The sequence below is a fragment of the Spermophilus citellus genome (genome assembly GCF_964194105.1).
Source record: "Spermophilus citellus genome assembly, chromosome: 7".
Taxonomy (NCBI): Eukaryota; Metazoa; Chordata; class Mammalia; order Rodentia; family Sciuridae; genus Spermophilus; species Spermophilus citellus.
The window spans coordinates 28,502,496-28,524,484 of record NC_138188.1 but is presented as its reverse complement, the minus strand read 5'-3'; the positions used below and the strand labels follow the sequence as shown (position 1 = coordinate 28,524,484).

The window sequence follows — 21,989 nt, the reverse complement described above, 5'->3', positions numbered from 1 at the left end:
CTAATTTCTGCACTACAGGAAGCCAAGTTTAAAGGATTGAGAAAGATACCCATAGAATTTTGTTAATTTGTGAACCTTCCTGACATTTTCCCCCTATGAGCTATGGACAGATGACCTGAGCAGAATTTGGGGTGAAATGGAAACACTGATCACTTGTCTTAGAATAGATGAGGCTCTGATTAAATGACAAGATAGCTGAAATTCAATTTGTTTTGTCTCTCTTCTTAGAGCCTTTAGAGAGTCATTCAGCAACATAAGACTGAAATATGGGGTCTTTGTTTTCTTCCCTGATGAACTCTTTGGGAACCTCTATTTTCTTGTAGGACGATGAGGGGATTTTCAAATGAACTTTGTCTCAGATTAAAAATATAGCTCCTCTGTTCGAGTGATCTCCACATACAGAGAGAAGAAAGGGGGGCGGGTGGGAAACCCAAGGGTTTCTTTCAGTAAAACAGCATCTGGTGTCTCCAATTGATTTACTCTGTAAACTGGAGCCACATGAGGGCAATATGGGTAAATCTTTAAGAAACCACAGTCCTGAAAATTTCCATGTTCAGTTTATTCAATTCTTAGGAAGCAATGAGTCCCACTAATCTAATAAAAGAGTTGATATATTAATAAAATATATATAAAAGTGACAGACTGGTGTTTTCTGCCCAGGTATCCCAGCACCAGATCAGCTCTCACCAACACTATTGTGTTTGTCTTAGTCCTATGGCCATTGAGATGCTGATGGTCATCACCAGTACCCATAACCCACATCTCCTCTGCATCACAAAGTCTAAATCAGATCCTTTTGTCTGACAGAGAACTTTCATGTGCTAACTTCAAACCCAGCTGCAAGGCTACAGGCAAATAAATGGATCTAGACTCACCTAATGGGACTGAATCTATCAAACCTGGTTGACTCTGGGAGAAATTACTTTTCCTCTATCTGTCTAAGTATTTATTTATTTAAATTTCCTAAACACCTTCTACTTCTATGTCTCCCTTCAAAGCACGGACCATTTGGGCAGTGCTGTTTTATTGTTGGCTGACCTCTTTCTCTCCCATTGCCCCCAGACTTCTGGATCTATTTTATATCTCAGGGGAGGGTCCCAGCCATCAGATCAGCATCTGGCCCTTATCCCAGGTGGCAGAGAGCTTCGACAAGACTGGAGAGCAAAGGATATTAGACCACACATCGAACCTGTCATGGTGATGTCATCTACAAAGCCCTAAAGGCCTGTCCCTCAAAGTCTTGTTCCCATTCTGGAGTCTCAGCCTAATCCAATCAGGACCCAGTGTGGTTAAAGAACCTACCTGCTTTTCCTCAACCCTCTAATTACTGACTCCTTTCATCTAGTGTTGGAAAACTTCTCCCTTCAAAGTCCAAACCCTCCAACAACTAGTCTTCACCTCCCTGACACTTTCCACCTATCCTGGGTCTTCCTTGGGAAGATATTTTATTTCACTGAGAAGACTGGAAAGGCCTGGAGGGAGCTTGATCATCACACTTCTTCCCCCTGCAATGGCTCTTTCCTTCCCTCCCTGTAGTCCCAGGCTGTAGTTCTCACCTCCCTCCACCAGAATTCGAGTGATGTCAATGTCTAAATAACTAAGTAATTAACCCTAAACTGCTACGCTCATTCCCTTAATACAGTGCCCTCTCAATCTTTTTGCACATAATTGTTATATTACTAATGTGAGCAAATACATACACCTTTTGAGTTGGTCTCTAATTGTTTCCCATATGCATATCTTCTCTTCTTGTATGTATCTCCCCTCAGGAGCTCACACATTTTTACTTATACCCTTTTTTTCCTCCCACCTTTGATGTGAGATGTCCCCACAGAAGGCACTTGAGGAAATCCTGCTACAGAGGCTTCTCCATCAGTGAATTCAGCCTTCTGATTCCACAGACCTGTGCTAAGTGGGGTTTAATCCCAAGCGCTCAGAACCACTGACACACTTCTTCATGACACATAAATACTCACGACTGTGATCCCGCAAGAACTTGATCAGATCACATTGCTGTAATTTTTTACAGAGAGAGAGAGAGAGAGAAAATAAACATAAATACAGTTGATTGCCTTGTGATTGTATTTATTTCCTGGTAAACTGATTAGAATTTTCTTTCTTTCTTTTCTTTTTTTTTTTTTTCCCCATGATTTAGGAGATACGTACAGAATGTACAGGCTGTCCTGCCACACCTTTAGGACCCTAGGAAAACAAAAACAGAGCAAGTTATTGGCTTGTGAACTACAGTCTTTAGTAATAAAATAAGAAAACAAAACCTTTCTTAAACAGCACAGCAGACAGAAAGCAGTTAAAGTTCTCCCTTTGGTGGGCTCATTACAAGACATTTTCCCCACTCACATCAAGGCTGCAAACTTTTTTAATTTCAATGTAGATTAGGTAATCTAATGTCTACCCAAAATGAACTGAATTATTTCTAGGGTGGTAAGAAGAAGCAAAAGCATTTCCTAAAGATATTTGTCTGAAAGATGCAACACTTAAGGCATTTCTCATAAGAATGCATAAAACAGTAAAGAGCAGACTTCACAAAGGGTGGTGCTAAGAAGGGATATGGTGGGCTGGGGATGTGGCTCAAGCGGTAGCGCGCTCGCCTGGCATGCGTGCGGCCCGGGTTCGATCCTCAGCACCACATACCAACAGAGATGTTGTGTCCGCCGAGAACTAAAAAATAAATGTTAAGAATTCTCTCTCTCTCTCTCTCTCTCTCTCTCTCTCTCTCTCTCTCTCTCTCTCTCTCTCCTCTCTCACTCTCTCTTTAAAAAAAAAAAAAAAAAAAAAAGAAGGGATATGGTTATGTTACAAATTAGGGGTTTTAAAAATGCAACCCCAACATATGTGAAAGAACCAAAACAACTGCATAGCAAAGTGAAAATAAGAGCTCAAGTGAGAGCTTACACACTAAGCTCTAAATGCCAAGAGGTCATGGAGCAAAGCAATAAACCAATTGGGTGAGATAAATCAAGGAAGGTTTCTAGAAAGAAGTTAATCCTACTTCTCAGCATCTTGAGCTTTTCTTTTTTCCCTCTTCTTATTTCCTTCTATTGGGATTAGGTTTCTTATGAGTAGTGGTTCATAATATATTTTCATGTATAGATCCCTTTAAGCAACTAATGAATGCTAGTATGCTCATTTCAGAAAAATGCTATTATGTGCTCACACTTGTACAATTTTATGGACTCCTGCCTCCCAGAAGCCTATTCATGGATGTCAGTGCAAGAATCTCTGTCCTCAATGACAATTGGTTCTCTACATCCATCCATCCATCCATGCATGTGTATATTTAACCAGGTAAATGTTTGCCAAAAGCTGAGGTGACCTGTGGTGTGCTTCTGGTGTTGATCAGAATCTTGTGGTATCCAGGATTCTATTCATAGGAGCATGTTATCTTTCTGATGCAAATCACTAAAAGGTACAGTCTCAACCATCCTTTTTCAAGTTATGGCAGAAAACAGAAAAGAATACATGACACCTTAAGCAGACAGAATCACAGTTTCTGGCTAATAAATGGAGGAGGAGGCCCACATTTTACAGAGAATCATACCTATGAAGAGTGTGTTCTGAAAGAGTAAGCTTAATAATAACTTTGAGAAAGTTCTTAAGCAAATCTGAGGATCAAAGGCCTGAGATCAAGAAGCCACATTATAGTCCAGATCAGTCAGGCCAAGTGCAAGACCAGGAAGATGGGGGTGGGAGGCCCAAATGACAGTCCCAGAATCTGGAAAGATCAATCCAGAGCAGACAAGACTGGCACAGAGACTTGATGATCACCCACATGACTAAGAATATTCACCCATTCCTTGATGCAAAAGAAAGAAAAAATTATATTATCAGTTTATCACAAGACCAATCCTGTTTTTTTTTTCCATTATACAATCCAAAGTTCAAGAACCCCTTGATGCATAAAGCAAGAGAAGCAATTTATCCATTTCTTACACAATGCTGCCTGGGGTTCCTCCACAAACCACAGGTGCTGGCAATATTTAGTTCTTATCTGACTATGCCTGTGATGGGAGAGAGCTATAACCACCTCAGAGGAACTAAAGTCGAGATTATGGATATTTGGTCAGTGGGAGATGTACCTGATTTCCTGGGAATGCTTCCAGAGGTGACATTTCTCTTGTAATAGAATCAGAGTGAGAAGCTGCAGTTCTATTTCCAGCTTTCTCTAAAGTCTTAATTTTGAGAATAGGGATGCAAAAATCATGGTTTTGGCAAACTTTATCAACTGTCTCACGTGATGGACATTTTGCTAGGATACCTTTGCAAAGTTCATGCAATCCCGTTTCTTTTTTTAAAGCCTTCAGTAATAAATCACAATAGCACCTAATACTTGCACTTTAAAGGTTGCAGAGTGTTTGCATTTGATTATCTGATCCTCATAGCTACTTTCTGAGGTGGTCAGGAGAGGATATGTCATCCCCATTTTAGAAATAAACTGGGAGACCCAGTGACTATCTCAAGGGCATACTACCTAGGAAGAAGCAGAATCTGGATTCAAATCTAATGCTTCTGACTATAAGTTCTGTGCCCTTTCTATGGAATCTACCAGAAACCAGCACATACTACTTAGTTCTCATGCAAATACTCACTCTCCGTCCTGGCAGGCCGCGGGATCCTGGAAGTCCACTTTCCCCTTTCTGGCCTACGGTGAACTGCAGACAGGAACATACAGTAGAGTCAACATTTTTCTATTCATGGGGGGGCTACCTCAGTTTTAATCAAAGTTTATAATTTTTTAAAGATTGTTTTTAAAAGCGAGCAGCTGCTAATATAAGACAGATCAATTGTTCACTTGTAATATAAGCTCTGCATTCTTAATCATTGGTAAGCATCCATTTACCTCTTAGCCCTTCATTCAGTGATATACTGTGCTCTGGCACCAGCTGTGCATTGAAATCTAAATTAGCCATAAACTGGAATTGGAACTAATAGAAAAAGCAAATATACTGGTGTGCACAGAGATCTAGTTTTTAAAAAAGCTTCTCATCTGTAAAAGATAAATAAGAAGCAGGACATGAGTGCCCACTGAAATGTATCCAGCCAGATGGAAAGTTTATGTTGAATTATATCTCTTTCACACTGAGGGGGACCACTGATAGCTGCATTCAAACTTTAAATGAAAAGGATGCTTGTCTCAGCATGTTGGAGTTAAATGAGCATAAAAAATCTAGTCCATATTTTGCTAATTAGAAGATCTTAGTATTCTTATTAAACAAATACCCCATATGACCTTCTTATGGGTAGAAGAATCATCAGAAAACCCTCAGGGACCCTGAGGGAAGATGACGGTTTCATTTCCATTCACAGTGTTAATATTCTGGGATTACATGTGCCTTAGAAAAGACTGAAAGGCACTGATATTTCTGCAACAGCCAGTCATCAATTTGTAAATCTCTACGGTAGTTCAGATTCATGGAACTGTAGACATTTAGAACTGAAAGTGACCTTGGATGTCACTAAGTTTAGTTCTTAGGTTGTAGAAATAGAGGCCCTGAAAAGGTGTACTGAAGGTCACATAGCTAGCTAGTGGCATTTTAGATGCCCCTGGGATGGAGCTACAATCCACATTTAATATTACAACATGAAAGCAGAGTCTGCCAAAGAAACATTTACTATTTCTGAAATACCAGGTCACTTACTGATAGTCCCCTAAACCCTTTGGGTCCAGGGTCCCCAGGAATTCCAGGATCACCAACAATACCCTGAAGATTCAGAGAAAAAAATAAAGATGTTAACATATGTGCTATAAGAGAATAAAAAAAATTGTCTTCAAACCAAAACTGAATTGCTCTTTTAAGAATTATACTATAGCTCAGTTGGTAGAGCGCTTGCTTCCAATGCACAAGGCCCTGGGTTCAATCCCCAGTATCAAAAAAAAAAAAAGACTTATACTGTATATATTAACGAAGGCCAATAAAACATTAAATGTCATCTTTTCCTGCCATTTGGAACTGTCATTATGTCCATTTAGATATTCCCTAAATTATTAAGTTGAAGATTAAAAAATTTTTCTGACTTTGGTGAGAAACTAATTTTAATAGTTATTTATCAATATGCTTATTTCACTTGTCAGTAAATTTATATATGCAAATTTTCCTCCCTTTATCAGTAAATTAGAAAACAGATCCTTTAGAAGGAGAACTCTTGTCCTAATAGCTATTCATATAGTCTCTTCTTGTGTCCTTTTTTTCTTTTTAATTTGGAATTGTCTTTTTTTATTCACTAGTACATTTTAATTATACAGATAATGAGTTTCATTGTGGCTTATCCATACATGCACATAACATACTTTGAACATCTCCACCCCCTCTCCTCCAATTCCTTTTATCTCCCTTGTATCCTTTTCTGCCTAAAGAAAGAATATTTTGGTAAATCATCAGTTAAAAATACTTTTTAAGAGAATCCAAAAACTGGCTGCTTTCCTCTAGGGGATTTGATTAGACATCATTCTATTTTTTAACCTATATTTTGCACTTTGATCTGAGCACCAACTATGTGGAAAACACTATTCTGAACACTTTTTTGAAACAGAAAATCTTAATACAGAATCATTGTGCATACACATATAATGTGAGTTACTTTGGTTGAAATAGAAGACCCATCTTCAATCTAATAGTCCAGGAGGAATTCTAGAAGAGGTCTGATCAAGAAAGTAACATAACAAGCCAGGCACATGCCTGTAAACCCAGCACTAAGAGAATCACAAGTTCAAAGTCAGCTTCAGCAACTTAGTGAAATCCTGTCTCAAAATAAAAAATAATAAAGGCTGAGGATGTGGCTCAGTAGTGGCATGCCCCTGAGTTCAACCCCCTGGTACAAAAAAAAAAAAAAAAGAAAGAAAGAAAAACAAAAAGAAAAAAAGCAGCATAGTGAGGCTATGCTTTGGGGAAAATCCAGTGACTGTAGTATTTGGGACCAATAGAAGCAAGGAAAAGATCAAAATAGAAGATCAAAGATCAATGAGATGGTATCTCAGAGTAGTTTAATTTGCATTTCTCTGATTGCTGGAGATGATGAGCATTTTTTCCTTATATTTGTTGATTGATTGTATATCCTCTTCTGATAAGTGTCTGTTTAGGTCCTTGGCCTATTTATTGATTGGATTTTTTTTTTTTTTTTGGTGCTTATCTTGTTGAGTTCTTTATATACCCTAGAGATTAGAGCTCTATCTGATGTGTGAGGGGTAAAAATTTGTTCCCAGGATATAGGCTCCCTATTCACCTCACATATTATTTCTTTTGCTAAGAAAAAACATTTTAGTTTGAATCCATCCCATGTGTTGATTCTTGGTTTTAATTCTTGTGCTATAGGCGTCTCATCAAGGAAGTTGGGGCCTAACCCCTAGTGATGGAGATTAGGGCCTACTTTTTCTTTTATTAGACGCAGAGTCTCTGGTTTGATTCCTAGCTCCTTGATCCATTTTGAGTTAACTTTTGTGCATGGTGAGAGATAAGGATTCAGATTCATTTTGTTGCATATGGATTTCCAGTTTTCCCAGCATCATTTGTTGAAGATGCTATCCTTTCTCCAGTGCATGCTTTTGGCACCTTTTTGTCTAATATAAGGTAGTTGTAATTTTGTGGGTTAGATCTCTGTGTCCTCTATTCTAATCGCAATGCAAAAATAAATAAATAAATTTAAAAAAAGATCGATGAGAAAACTATTCTCATCTTTCAGCCAAGAGGAAACAAAGGATGCAATAATGAAGGGCAAGTAGTAATAGCCAAGGTAGTGAATGAGATAACAAAGGCAGAGAAATCATGAAAAGAAAGAAGAACTAAAGTACAAAGGGTACCTTAGGTGGGGTTTCAAGGTGTGGGACCTCAGGCAATGAAGGACAGGACTATCTTTTCCAATACAAAGATTCATAGGAGTCATAAAGCTCTGGGAGAAACAACTACACTGCTCCCACCCAGCCCCCACCTTCCCATTACATTCAGACCTACAACCTTAACTCTCAAGAAGGTGAAGATCACGATAATTACAAAAGAAGTTCATGTGCACAGTACCTTCTGCCCTATATCTCCAGGGAATCCTCTTGGACCCTGTAATTTTTCAGCAGAAAACAAATAAATCAGCATACCACTTCCTCTGTAGGGTTTTTTCTTCTGTTATTATTTAGGCTTGATTTATCCAATTTTTAAAAAGAACTATGTTTCATACTTACCTTTACTCCTTTTTGTCCCTTATTACCATAACCTGGGATGCCATAATCTCCCTGTAAACACACCAGATCATTTCAGTCTCAGAGTTGAAAAAAAACTAATTGTACCCAATACCAATAGAGAAGCACTGTGGACCTCCAGGTGGAGGGTGCCTGCTTGGTGAACCTGGGAACATGTGTGTTGCTAGGTTTCCCTCAGTTCCTGAGGTATGCCCTGGTACTTCTTCGGCCATCTCCACTCTAACCAGTGCAGGAAATAGAAGGATGGTTGTTCAGGACTCAGACCCAGTGGCCATTTCTTGATTGGAAACTTGGGAGTTGGTCCAATGAATATGGGTGAGGAATTACCCAAAGAATGATGCTAAATGGCAAATAGATATACAGGGAAAAGATGTTTATCCCCACTAGGAACCAAATAAATGCAATTGAACAGATAACATTTGTGTCAATGTTAAAGATGGGAAAACAAAGTTAAATATCCATGTTGGTGTGGGGGCCCTAAACCAAACATTCTCCTGCTCGTGGACCTATATATTGTTTGAATTTTCCTAATGGCATAGACAAGTAGAATTCAAAGCCTAATTAAACATGTACATACTCTTTGACCCAACTATACAAATTCTAGAAACTTCTATGTAGAAGATGGAGCAGGGATACAGCTCAGTGGTAGAACACTTGCCTAGCAAGCACTAGACCCTGGGTTCGATCCCCAGCATGGCACAAAAATAATAACACATACCCACATTGCATTTGTCCAAAATTTTAGTTAAGTATAATAATATTCATTGGTGTGTCATTTAGGATAGTGAAAAACTGAAATAAAACTAAATCTCTAATAATAAGAGATTGGGCAAATAAATTAAGGTAGAATATTTGAAAACTATTAAGTGTCATTGAGAGAAAAATGTAGCGATTTGTCAAGACTAGGAAGAAATGCTCATGATACATTATTAAGAAGGGAAAATAAAGTGATTCTTCCTTCTTTTTTATTTTTATTTTTTGCTATCTCCAGGATATGAATAAAAAAATCTCAAAATGGTGAGATGGTAGATAATTTTTCTTTTCATATCCCTTGCCCATTTTTAAGCTTGGTAAATTTCCTTTCTTTTTTTTCTTTTTTTCCTTTTTGAATATTCATGTTTTCAAATTAGATCATGAAAAGGCACTTTGAAGACTGAAGAAGCCGGACCATTTCTACAAGCATTCTGATTTACTTTTATGGATAAAAACTTCCATGAAGGAAGACCAGAAGCCTTTGTAGAGACAGTGGACTGTGGGACATGGCAACAGATCAGGAACTTGCTGTGTCCTTATATTCATTTCTCTGTGAGCTCCTGGCTCTGTGGTTACTTGTTAATTCCTTCCCCTCCCTCCCTCCCTCATACTCTTCTTCCTTTCCTTCCTTCCTATTTTCAAAAACACAATATATTATGATTTACTATAATCATCATGATGTACAACACATCTCTTGAACTTATTCCTCCTGTCTGAAATGTGGTCTCCTTTGACCAACATCACCCCAGTACCCGACCCCCTCAGCCTCTGAGAACCATCAATTTACTCTGTCTCTGAGTTTGCCTTTTTTACATTTCACGTGTAAGTGAGATTATGTGGTACAGTATTTACCTTTCTATGCCTGGCTTATTTCATCGCTCATAATGTCATCCAAGTTCATCCACGTTTTCATACACAAATGACAGGATTTCCTTCTTTTATTTAAAGTGGAATTGTGTGTGTGTGTGTGTGTGTGTGTGTGTGTGTGTGATGTTTCTTTATGCATTCACTTGGACATTTAGGTTGATTCTGCATCTAAGCTATGGTCAATTATACACTTGGCAAATCTTCTATAATATGTACACATAATGTTTTTAATAAAAATGTTCTTTTTAAAAAGGAGTGAAATAATTGTCCTAATATTTGGTGTTCCAAGAGCTGAGATTTGGGTACAACCAGAGCCACTTAGGAGAGAGTGTAAACCTGAAAGGGTGATGCTCTCTTTCTTGGCCCTACTCCCCTATCTTCTGTTGTTGCCCTAGAGTTTTACAAGGAGAGAAAGGGGAAGTTTCGGTGTTCAGCAATATGTATCTACATGGCCATACTGACTGCTAAAATACTGCAATGCCCTATTCTAACTCTTTCATTATCCTCTCTGCCTCCCCCTTATTATTCTCCCTCACTTTAACAGATAGAGCAGACTCACAGAAAGAGAGAGAGAGAGAGAGAGAGAGAGAGAGAGAGAGAGAGATGTAGAATATTGGAGAAATGCTCCCACATCTTCCCAGATGCCTAAGTACCTTCCATACCACAGATGCTTGTGCCAATAGTGACATCTCCCTTCTCCTTACCTCAGAACTTAGCACTTGAAGTTGGGAGGGGAAGGGTTTCAAATTTCATACCTGTTTTCCCCGCTGTCCAGCTGGCCCCCCTGGCCCTGGAACTCCAAGTTCTCCAGGTTCTCCCTAGTCAATGAGACAAGAAGAGCTTCAGATTAGTACAATCAAACCTAGCTCCCACCAAAGGATGTGGGGACTCAAGGTTCCCAAGGGTGGGGGGCGGTCAGTGCTCAGCAGGGGGACAGGTACAAGTAATGATCTTCCCAAAGGAAAGCAAAAAATATCAAGCACAGACCAGAGCTCAACTCAAGTTACTGCTTTCCCAGTGTTCATGAAAGAATTGAAGGAGAAGCAAAGAGTAGAAAAATGAACCCAGGGAAAGTTGATTTGTTTGCTGAGGCATTTGCTCATCCAACAATTGCTTAATGTCCTGGAAAATAAACCACTGAACATGATAAATATGGTCCTGCCCTCACCAAGGGCAGGTTGTCTGGTTGAAAAGAGAATTAGGCTCTCAGTGGTTAAGCACCCCTGGGTTCAATACCTAGTACCAAAAAAAAAAAAAAAAATAGAATACAAATCACAAGTTCTGGCATGTAGGTGGACTATCAGGAAGAGGAACTCTTATATGCTGTTGGTAGAAATGTAATTTAGCACAACCACTATGAAAATCAAAAGACTGGGAATGAAACGAGCATATGACCCCTTGGTATTTATCCAAAAAAATTAAAATGAGCATACTCTAGTGATACATGCATACCCAATGTTTATAGCAGGACAACTCACAATAGCCAAGTTATGGAACCAGTCTAGGTGTCTGTCCACAGATGGATGGATAAAGAAAATGTGGTATATATACACACAATGGAGTTTCATTCTGTCATAAAGAATGAAATTCTGTCATTTTCAGAAAAATGGATGGAATTGGAGAGCAGCATGTTGAACTAAAATAAGCCAGACTCAGATAGTAAAGGGTCAGAAGCTAGATAGGAAAAAAAAAAAAAAGAAAAAAAAGAAAGGGACCTCATAAAAATAGAAGGGAGACCAATAGGGTAGAGAAAGGGGATTGGGAGAGGGAGGAAAGAAAAAGGCAAGAGGACATACTGGGGAATGAAATTAATCAAATTATATTATGTGAAAGCATGAATATGTCACAATGAGTCCCATTTTTATGTAGAATTATGATGCACTAATAAAATTTCTTAAGAGCTTGAGGTGCTACGGAAGCAGAGAGAGGGGGAGTCCACGCCTGATTTGTGAGCCTGGGGAGGCTACCTAAGGGAAAGAAACAGGGAAGTTAAGCCCTAAGAATGTTGTGTGAGCTGGAGGAAGGTAAAAAGAAGGCGGAGACAAGCCAACACAGACTCACCAGAGGAAGATGAGCAACAGCTTTCAACTAAACAGGGTAAACAGCAAGGGGTCTCGTAAGCTGCTCCCTCACCCCCTGCAGCTTTATTGAGGTATAATTGACAAAACTGTGTAGGTTTAAGGTGTATAATATGATGCTATGATACATACACATATTATGAAATTATTACCCACATCACATTAGTTAGCACATCTACTGCCTCAATTTATTACTGAGGTAGGATAGAGGAGATCAGGAAATTAGGTAGAAAGGAGACATAAAGAAAGAGCAAGGAAATACAATTTTAATTTAAAGTACCTCAAGCTATTCCAGGCTTTTTAGATATTCCCAAATATCTGGGAAATCTTAAAGGTTCTAAGTTCACTCACCTGTGATAATTACTTTTCATGCTGTTAATTTGTCCACCAATAAATAGAGTAAGTTGATAGAGGATATTTTAAGAAACCAATAACATTGGGGGCCTGACAGCATTATCTACCCATCAGATAACAGAGACCACACCGACCTAAGGATCCTGAAAACGTCATCCTCACATACCTTCCCACACCCACACCTCACCAAGTTTCCTTTAAAAGAAGCACCAGAAAACCCCAAAAGCATCATCTCTTGCTCTCAAGATGGTCTGCATTCTCCTTTGAGTGTCTACTATTGCTTTCCTAAATAAATCTCTGCACCTCTGCCCACAGATGCTGAAATTCTTTTCCTTCACAGTCAAGCATCCCTCTAGTCCTGAGTTGAGTTCCCCTCTTCCAGTGACGTTACCACTCTTTCTTTTTTAGCACTCTTTCTTAAATGTGAGAACATTGAAGATCTACTCTCTTAGCAAAATTTCAGTTATACAATACAGTACCATGAACTATAGCCAAAATGCTTATATCAGCTCCCCAGGACTTATTTATCTTATTACTACCTTAAGCTTTGAAGATTTTCCCAAGGGTCATGGGGAGGAGACCTCTGACTACATAGTTTGCTGGGCTCAGTGTAAAAGGAAAACAGGCCCTATGCTCAGAAATTAAGCATTTCCAGGATTGAGCACAGCCTTAAATCAAGCAGGAGCCCATCTCAGGCCCTGTATAACTACACAGACCCAGGCCCCTGAAGGTAACCCAGTGAGGGACCTGATGGATGGTTTTAAGCAGGGGAGTGAGATTCTGATGAGGCAAATAACTTTCTTTGACTATCTCCAACAGAGCCACCTGGCATGGTAGATTGAGTTTAGAGGACAACCTACAGGAACAGACTTGAGTTCTGATGTCCCCCACCCCACCTGACTCAGCCACCAAGCACGTTCTGCTTTCAGGAAATCATGGAGTTGAGAAGAGTTCTCAGCTTTGTTTCAAGATGGGCAAGATCAATGTCTCTCCTAGTAAAGGGAGAGATGAGCAGTTGTAAAGAAAGGAACAGGTTAGCAGATGCTGGTGGTGCTTGGATTCATCACATGGGAAATGAACATCAAATCAGAGAAAGGAGGCATGTACTTTTGCTCTTAGCACTTGAAATCCATAAGAAACAACATTTACCTTTCTCCCCATAAGTCCAGGTCTTCCAATGCTCCCTTTAGGTCCCACTAGCCCAGAAGAACCCTAAAAAGAAAAGGGAGAGATGCAAAAGTTAAGACCACAGCCATTCTTAGAAAACCCATTAGAAGTGTTTCACTTTTCTTCATATCATTCCCAGCAGCCCCTTGACGCCTCCTTAACAAGGGGTTCAGCCACCCAGGAGAGGAAGGCATCGGGGCTGAACAGATGACTCAAGGCCCAATCCTACTTAGAGGACCACAGGTCTGCATCTGCTGGGTCATCACTAGTCCATATGAGGTCTTAGAGAGAAAGAGAAAGTCACTACTGACTCAACAAACATTATTTCCAAACGTGGGAGACGCTGCAATGCACTGATTTTGACAGAACGGGCCACTTTGCTGCTGCCTGTATGCATGACCCTGTGTGCACACCCACAATGGCATGCAGGATATATTGCAGTTTTCCAATCTAAAAATGGGCAAAAGGGTCTTTCACACACCCTCTAGGAAGATGATTGAGCAAATACAGGCATCCCTCGCCCTCTGAACTCTTGCTGTCTGAGCTTAAGAACTGGACAAATTCAGAAAATGTCTCACACACACTCTTCACTATCTAAGCTCTTGTTACTCAGGAAACAAGCAGATTCAGTGGATAACTTTAAGAGCTGGATTTAGGAATCAGAGAGATTGGAGCAGCAGGGAATCACTGGCATTCAAGTTTAAATATCTAAGCTCAAAGGAGACATGTGCATGGCACAGATGATTTTTAGAAGTTAGAGAAAGTAGAAAAATGTAGTACAATAATGTATCAGGTTTGGGAGGAAATGTTCGTGGTTCAGCATATTTATATTCTGCCAATGCTTTCTTTGGGTGGCAGGGTGTTACCAGGAATTGAACTCAGGAGCACTTGACCACTGAGCCTCATCCCTTGCCCTATTTTGTATTTTATTTAGAGACAGGGTCTCACTGAGTTGCTTAGTGCCTCACTTTTGTTGAGGCTGGCTTTGAACTCACGATCCTCCTGCCTCAGTCTCCCAAGCTGCTGGGATTACAGGCATGGTTACCACACCTGGCCTGTAAGATGCTTTCTTTAGGCTGATGAAGTGGGTCTGTACTGAGTTAAACCCCATGAAGGAAAAAGAGGCGTGACTTAGGCATGTAATCTGAACTGCGCTAAAAATATAACCCACAGTAATGCAAAAGTGAAATAATCCGTATGTAGATAATTTAAAAATAAACAATATATGAAGATGTTTTGCAGTAAGAGGAAAAGGTTGGAGCCATTGACCACATGCCTCGTTCACTCACCTGAGGTCCTTTGTGCCCCTGGCTTCCTTTTTCTCCTTTCCTGCCAGGATTTCCACTTGACCCCTTTTGTGGTAACAAAAGAAATACAAGGCAATGATGTCAATAAAACTCTCTTTTAAAAAAAATATTATTTTTAGTTGTAGATGGGCACAATACCTTTATTTTATTTATTTATTTTTATGTGGTGCTGAGGATCAAACCCAGAGCCTCACATGTGTTAGGAAAGTACTTTACCACTGAGCTACAACCCCAGCCCCAAAGCTCACTTTCTTGGTGAGTGCTTTTGAAGCACCCCCCACAGAGGAAAAGCAATGTCCAACCCTTCAAGAAGGCTTCTAACTGTGAAATTAAGCCTGTGTTAGGAGAGTCACCGAGGACAGGCCCAGACTCAGTGATACAGATCTTATTATAGAATTCCTTCCCTGAGCATAAGACCCTCATCCTTCTCCTGCAGGGAGAAATAAAAATAAACCAAAGAGGAGAAAGAAAACCCATATAAAAAGGAAGATACAAACAACAAATAGGTTCTTCTGATGGTTCCCTGGGCCTACCTGCTTAACAATGTGTTAAATAGAGAGCAAAGTTGTTTGAAGTTAGCACTAAGAAACATTTTAGCAGAAAACTCCTGTCTGAGGAATCAAAGTATATTTTTCTGACCTATTTGCCTTCAGATGCATGGTTCTCATATAGTTCTCTTGCATAGAAAAAGAAGCCCAAAATAATGTTCCTCATTATCAAAATACCAGCTGGAAGCAGTCCCTGGCTGCCTGGGAGCCACTGGGTGGAGTGTCGAGTTGCAGGTAATTGTCACACAACTCCTGCACTCTAAAGTCTGTGAATGGGTCTAGACTGATTCTATGATCACTCAATCCAGAACCTGCTGGGCTCTTGGCTTGTTTCAGGGACTCCAGAACCACTCAAGAGAATACCAAATTCCAGTTTGGTACTAACAATCTGGAATTTCCTAGAAGAAAAATGAGACCTTAGAATAGGAACATCCACCCAGATCTGTCCAAGCTTAAAATGGGCCCCATACAAGGTGGACTCCATAAGGTGACTAAGTACCCATGTGTTACACAGCCATACTCTAGGGATGACCATGGTTTCTTTCTGGCATGGAAGAGAGCAAAAAAGTTGGTCTAATTTCTGATGCCCTTATTACTAATGATAAGACCATGAAGAAATGTAAATGGCTCCCATAAAGCTCAGCCATAATCTAGAAGTGATGTTCCCTGTGTATTTAGCTTCAGGTACTCTGAATAACAGTTTCAGACTTCTAAATAACTTTCCTTTATTGGAGTCTCTATGCAGGATTTCACTTATAGAAAACCAATTGATTGATGTCAATATTAATTACCAATATAATATTAAGGTCTCCAGCATTCATTATTACAAACACCCCGACACAATACTAGGTGAACACATCTTTCTTCTTATAAAAAGCTTATTTGAGAACTGTAAATGTTGGAGTAGGTTTGGTGGTCCCAAATCCCAAAATCACCCCCCACGATGAGAATTGATAAACGTGGTGAGGGTATAGAGTAAACATTTCTCAATTACTTATTTTCACAGAGCTATCCAGTTCTTCCCATCAGAATAACCACATTAATGGAATATTCCAACATACCTGTGAACCTTGTAATCCATCAGCTCCCTGAATACCTTGAGGTCCAGGATTTCCTGGTTCTCCCTATTGGACAAGAGTTTCCAGCATCAAGATTTTCTCCACATAGTTTCCATATAGATTTTCTCTTTATGGTATGTAGGACATAGGTAGGACATAGGTACTATATTATTTGACTTGTGGCGTACCCCCTACTTTGCCTAGGATTTTTTTCTTCCAGATTGCCCAAGGAATGAACATAAACTTCTTTCTTATTTTTACAAAGAATTTCACTCTCATGTACATTAATTCCCAATGCACATGCAAATCAGTCAAATTCACAGCACTTGGAATTGTGCGAGAATTCTTATCTGCAAGGCATCTTTGAAGGTTTTGCCCTTGATCAGGCCTATCCTGTTTTTTGGAGGTTGAATTATTGGTTGTGTTTCCTACTTGTTGGTGGGGATCACATCCAGTGCAGGGCACTTCCCACGGCACCCTCGTCAAATATTCATTTATCCCAGCACCATCTGCATAGGAGAAATGTTCTTGGTCCCCTCCACCGTAGAAGACAGGAAATAAAGGGTACTTACGGGAGCACCTGGGGACCCCCTTCGGCCTTCCAGTCCCTGGAACAGAACAGACAAAATTGTCAGTGTGTCTGGATGGAGGGGCTCTCTCACTCCTTGATTGACATAAGTAGTAAGCAGCTCACAAAAAGTGAGGCACTTTCCACACACAAGATTTCACACTGGGTGCTTCATGGCAGATCAACATTTGGGGGATTGATTGCAAACTAATCTAAATGTCATCACAGATCAGCCGCCAGTCTGACGACCTCTGACCTTAATATTAGGTTGGTAATTAATACTCAGGAGGCTGTTTGAAGAATCAAATCGCCCCCAAAGAATTGTCTTCTAATATTGCCTCTCAGCAAACCCACAAAGCACTCTATATGAATTCCCCACAGAGAATAAGAATGTCATATCTGTCTCTCTGCCTTGGGCTTCTGAGTATACCTTAGCAAAGAGTGAAGCTGCTGGACATAGGGATTTCCTAATGGCACCTAAAGTTTGCCTCTATGGGATTCTACAGGAAGAAAGTGGCTGACAGCATCCCCTGCACTCTGTGATGGTCCAGATGTTACCACTAGGTTCACCAGAGAATAGCCGGGCTGATCCCTCAAGCCCCACCTGTCTGCTCCTTACCAGAGTAGCCACCTAGGGGCATCATCTCCCCTTCCCAGAGGTGACCAAGCCAGATGATTTAGGTCCCAGACCCCTATTTCTTTTCCCTTAAAATACAATAAAAATCTGCCCACTCACACCACCACAATCCCCACACCTTTAAGAGAACTGTGGAACCTTCTGGACCTCCCATTCACTTTGTGCTAAGATAAACAAACTTATGATTCCTTTAGGTACAAAACAAATACTTAAAACAACTCTATTAATTCATTTGCTGCATGGAAATTATTTCAATAATGCCATTTCCTTTTTTTTAAGAGAGAGAGAGAGAGAGAGAGAGAGAGAGAGAGAGAGAGAATTTTTTTAATATATATTTTTTAGTTTTCAGCGGACACAACATCTTTGTTGGTATGTGGTGCTGAGGATCGAACCTGGGCCGAACGCATGCCAGGCGAGCATGCTACTGCTTGAGCCACATCCCCAGCCCCTGCCATTTCCTTTTGACTGTCCACTACCTGAAGTTTCTTAGAATAAACACCCTGCCCAAATACCATCTCCACCAGTCTGACAGATGGCTAGAATTTTTCCACTAAAGTTCTTCCCTTTGACTCAAAGTACTCTCCTTTTAAAATGCAAATGCACTTTAGGAGAAGTTGCCCAAGGTAACTTATCAGCTGATTGTAGCCGGATGTGACTAGAGATGGAGGCTACTCTTTCTATGATCTCTCAATTCTGTCTCCATTAAAAACCCAGGATAAAATAATGTTTGTTGCATGTAACAGTGAGTACTTCCCACTGCTATCCTGAGTCAGAGACACAGCCATAGAAGTCAGGTAGTCTTGAACTCAGCTCTACTCTTTAAGCCTGTGAGACACAAGACACCTACACAATGAATCTCAACCGGGGTGGCCGGGTGCCCAGTCTCTGAAGTAAGACATCTAAGTGCAAATTCCAGCTCTGCCACTTATTAGCTGTTGTAACTTTGGGCAAATTGCCTAAAGCTCCTTGATGTTCTCATCTGTAATATGGATATAACAATAGTTATCTGCCTCATGGACATAGTATCAGGCTTAAGCAAATTAATATTTGAAATAGATAGACCTGGTACAAAACACAGTATAAATATAAATATTTGTAAGGATTCCTCCTGTGTGGCAGGCAAAAGGTAACAGGACTAGAATACACATTCAAGTGTATTTTTTTTCTTTTTTTTTTAAGTGTATGTTCCAGTGAGCTGATCCATAGTTGTAGTGACAGCTGATGCTACATTTAATTTATACCTTTATACAAGTTGAAATTCTGTCATGCAGGAGGCAACGTCTGGAGTCTAGTTGTGTAGTTCAGAATCTGACATCGTTTAAGGGGCTCTGACCCTCGTGCAGAATTCTGTCCTTCGTTGGAAGGGTGGTGGAGAGGGTCAAAAAGCGTCATGTGTTCCTAAGTCAACACTGCATTATTTAATTCCAAAGAAAAGAAGTCATAAGGGAGCCAATCAACAGGAAAGTTGGGTAAAAGAGGAGGAGGGGACTGAGAACCTCCAGTCCTTAGAGTGACTTGAAAGTCATTGACTAGCCTATCCAAGGATGACCCCTACCCTACCCCAGCACCTCTTTTTTGAAAGTGCCTGATTAATGTATCAGTTGTAAAGCTCCATCATATTGAAAGTATTTTCTCTTAAGCCAATAACACATATGTATCTTTAAAATCTTAATCTAAAAAATAATAATAATCTAAACAATAAATGGTTTAAGGAAATGGGCAGACACTTCAGAGAAGAAGATATACAAGTGATCAACAAATTTATGAAAAATGTTCAACATCACTAGCAATTAGAGAAATGCAAATCAACTACTCTAAGATTTCCTCTTACTCCAGTCAGAATGGCAATTATCAAAAAAATCAAGCACCAATAAGTGCTGGCAAGGATGTGGGGGAAAAGGTGCACTGATTCATTGCTGGTGGGATTGCAAAATGGTACAACCATTTTGGAAAGCAGTATAGAGACACCTTAAAAAACTTGGAATGGAACCACCATTTGACCCAGCTATCCCACTTCCAGGGTTATACCCAAAGGACTTAAAAGCAGCATGCTACAGCGATGCAGCCACCTCAATGTTTATAGCAGCTTAATTCACAATAGATAAACTGTGGAATCAGCCTAGATGCCCCTCAGTAGATGAATGGAAAAAGAAACTGTGGTATATATACACAATAGAATATTATTCAGCCTTAAAGAAGAAAGAAATCATGGCATTTACAGGTAAATGGACGGAGTTGGAGAATATCATGCTAAGTGGAAGTAAGCCAATCCCAAAAACCAAAGGCCGAATGGTTTCTCTGATAAGTGGATGTTGACCAAAGAGGGGCAGAACAGAGGAACTTTAGATTGAGGAGAGGGGAGAGAGGGCAAGGGAGGGAGTGTGTAGTGGGGAGATGGTGGAATGAGATGGACATTATTACCCCTATGCATAGGTATGATTGCACAAATGCTGTGACCCTACATCATGTACAACCATAAAAATGAAAAGTTGTGCTCTATTTGTGTAAAATTTTTTTTAAAAAAAATCAATTTATTACATTTAGCTGATCTTGCTGCTTTACTGTTTCCTCTTATTAGATTTGAATTCTCTTATATGGAGAAAAGGGCAAAGTTCCAAAGAATGTCCCCAGAAGCACTGGGAAGCCTCAGTCATTGGATTTCACATCCTTTCCCTTCCTCAACATGATTCAAGGTCAACAAAAGAAGGCCTGGGGCTGTAGCTCAGTGGTAGAGCACTTGCCTAGCACGTGTGAGGCACTGCGTTCGATCCTCAGCACCAAAGAGAAATAAAAAATTAAACATTTTTAAAAAAATGATCAACAAAGGCAAGAGGCGGCAGAAAACTATCTCCACTATGTATCCTAGAAAGAAGGGCGAGCAAGCAGCAGCCCACAGGAAAGATGAAAAGATTCCAAATTTATAATAGAAAAGAAAGCCAAATATGTTCAGTTCCCTCTTGCACAAGACTCTGCCAAAACCAAGAACTTTGCCCATTATTCTCTTTTCATGATGTCCACACTGAGCACGAGACAGAGGAGTTTCTGACATTACAAATATCGTCCCTAACTTTAGTAGTTCATAGCGGGAAAGGTGATTTCTTGGTTGTTCTTTCCAAATATCAGGAAATCTAATGCCCCTCTTTTTGCTGTGATCGGCTTGATATCGTATGGATGCTATCAAGTTACCCTAGGACATTGAAGTGGCCCCTGAGTTGACCCTAATCACCAGTGTTTTGGTCCATTCAAGAAGAATTTATTTGTGATTCCTCTTTTCCATTGGCAACATGTAAAGAGAAAGTATGTAATCTCCCAACTTCACACTATTCTGACATAGCTCACAGATGCTCAGATACTAGGGGAGGGCATTTATGCTCAAGTGACCAACTCTCTCCAAAGATATTCAAAAGCATCTGGAAGGTGGAAAGGGAAAGGTGGACTGTATCACAGTGTTTCTCACCTGGGGAGATTTTTTGACTCCCATTCCCACCCCCCCCCACACACACACAATATCTCCATAGACATATGACAATATCTGAAGTCATTTCTGGATGTCACAAATAGAGAGGGGTTTGGGGTGGTGCTACTGACATGCAGTGGGTAGAGATCAGGAATATTGCAAAACACTCCCAATGTCTAGGGCCCCCACAAAGCATCGTCTGGCTCCAAATGTCAACAGTGCCAAGAGTTAGAACCCCTGCAAATGCGTGGTCCCAGGAATCAGATGACTCTGTAGCAACAAATAACTTGAACGCCTCTATGGAACTTCCAAAGGATAGGAGGGAAAATAAGTATCTGCAGAAACACTTACCCGGCTTCCTCTGGAACTAGGATTCCCTTGTGCACCCTTCTGCCCAGTTGAACCCTAAAAACACAATCATTCCCCCAAGATCAGAAGGCAAAAGATTCTGAGTTATTTAGAGGTATCAGCAATAATCATCAAATATTATTAAAACAGTAAAATGAAAGTGTCATGCTAGAATCATTCTGTATATTAATGCTGCTGGTTAGATAGTCATTAAGGAAGAAAAAGGTACAGGAACATACCCTGCCACTCCAGGTTTTCCCAAATGACATCACTTGCCAGAAACTTAATATATTTTCCAGTAAAAATGTAACCTGCCATGAACATGACTTATTTTAACAAAATAAGGCCCCTTTAAACATAGATATGTGTGTTCAATTGCAGAAGGGTCATGCATTTTACTAATTTCGCTTAGCTCAATAATGGAATCAATCAGCTCATATATGTAAAATAGATCCAATTACTTGTCTTCCTTGTTCTCCTTTGGAGCCTTTTCTTCCTTTGATATTACTGTTTCGGCCTGGATTACCCTAGAAGAAGATTTTAAAAGTAATTTAGAATCCAAAAATATCAGCTTCCTCACCCCATATGGTATGCTGTTAAACTACTAAGGTTAAGGGACGAAAAGTGTCAGAAAATTCTCCAAT

At 40.0% G+C, this 21,989-nt stretch overlaps 1 protein-coding gene across 1 annotated transcript in view; it reads right to left on the bottom strand.

The window, feature by feature from the left end:
- The window catches only part of COL6A5 (collagen type VI alpha 5 chain), a 152,818-nt gene that overhangs the window by 44,040 nt on the left and 86,789 nt on the right, over positions 1-21,989 (bottom strand). The window contains exons 19-31 of the mRNA XM_081302236.1: positions 21,807-21,872; positions 21,349-21,402; positions 16,908-16,943; positions 16,339-16,401; positions 14,712-14,774; positions 13,405-13,467; positions 10,579-10,641; positions 8,186-8,236; positions 8,028-8,063; positions 5,658-5,720; positions 4,608-4,670; positions 2,167-2,202; positions 1,977-2,013 (exon numbers count right to left, since the gene is read on the bottom strand). Coding sequence (XP_081158362.1) covers positions 1,977-2,013; positions 2,167-2,202; positions 4,608-4,670; positions 5,658-5,720; positions 8,028-8,063; positions 8,186-8,236; positions 10,579-10,641; positions 13,405-13,467; positions 14,712-14,774; positions 16,339-16,401; positions 16,908-16,943; positions 21,349-21,402; positions 21,807-21,872 — 694 coding nt within the window. The remainder of the gene's footprint in view (positions 1-1,976; positions 2,014-2,166; positions 2,203-4,607; positions 4,671-5,657; positions 5,721-8,027; positions 8,064-8,185; positions 8,237-10,578; positions 10,642-13,404; positions 13,468-14,711; positions 14,775-16,338; positions 16,402-16,907; positions 16,944-21,348; positions 21,403-21,806; positions 21,873-21,989) is intronic.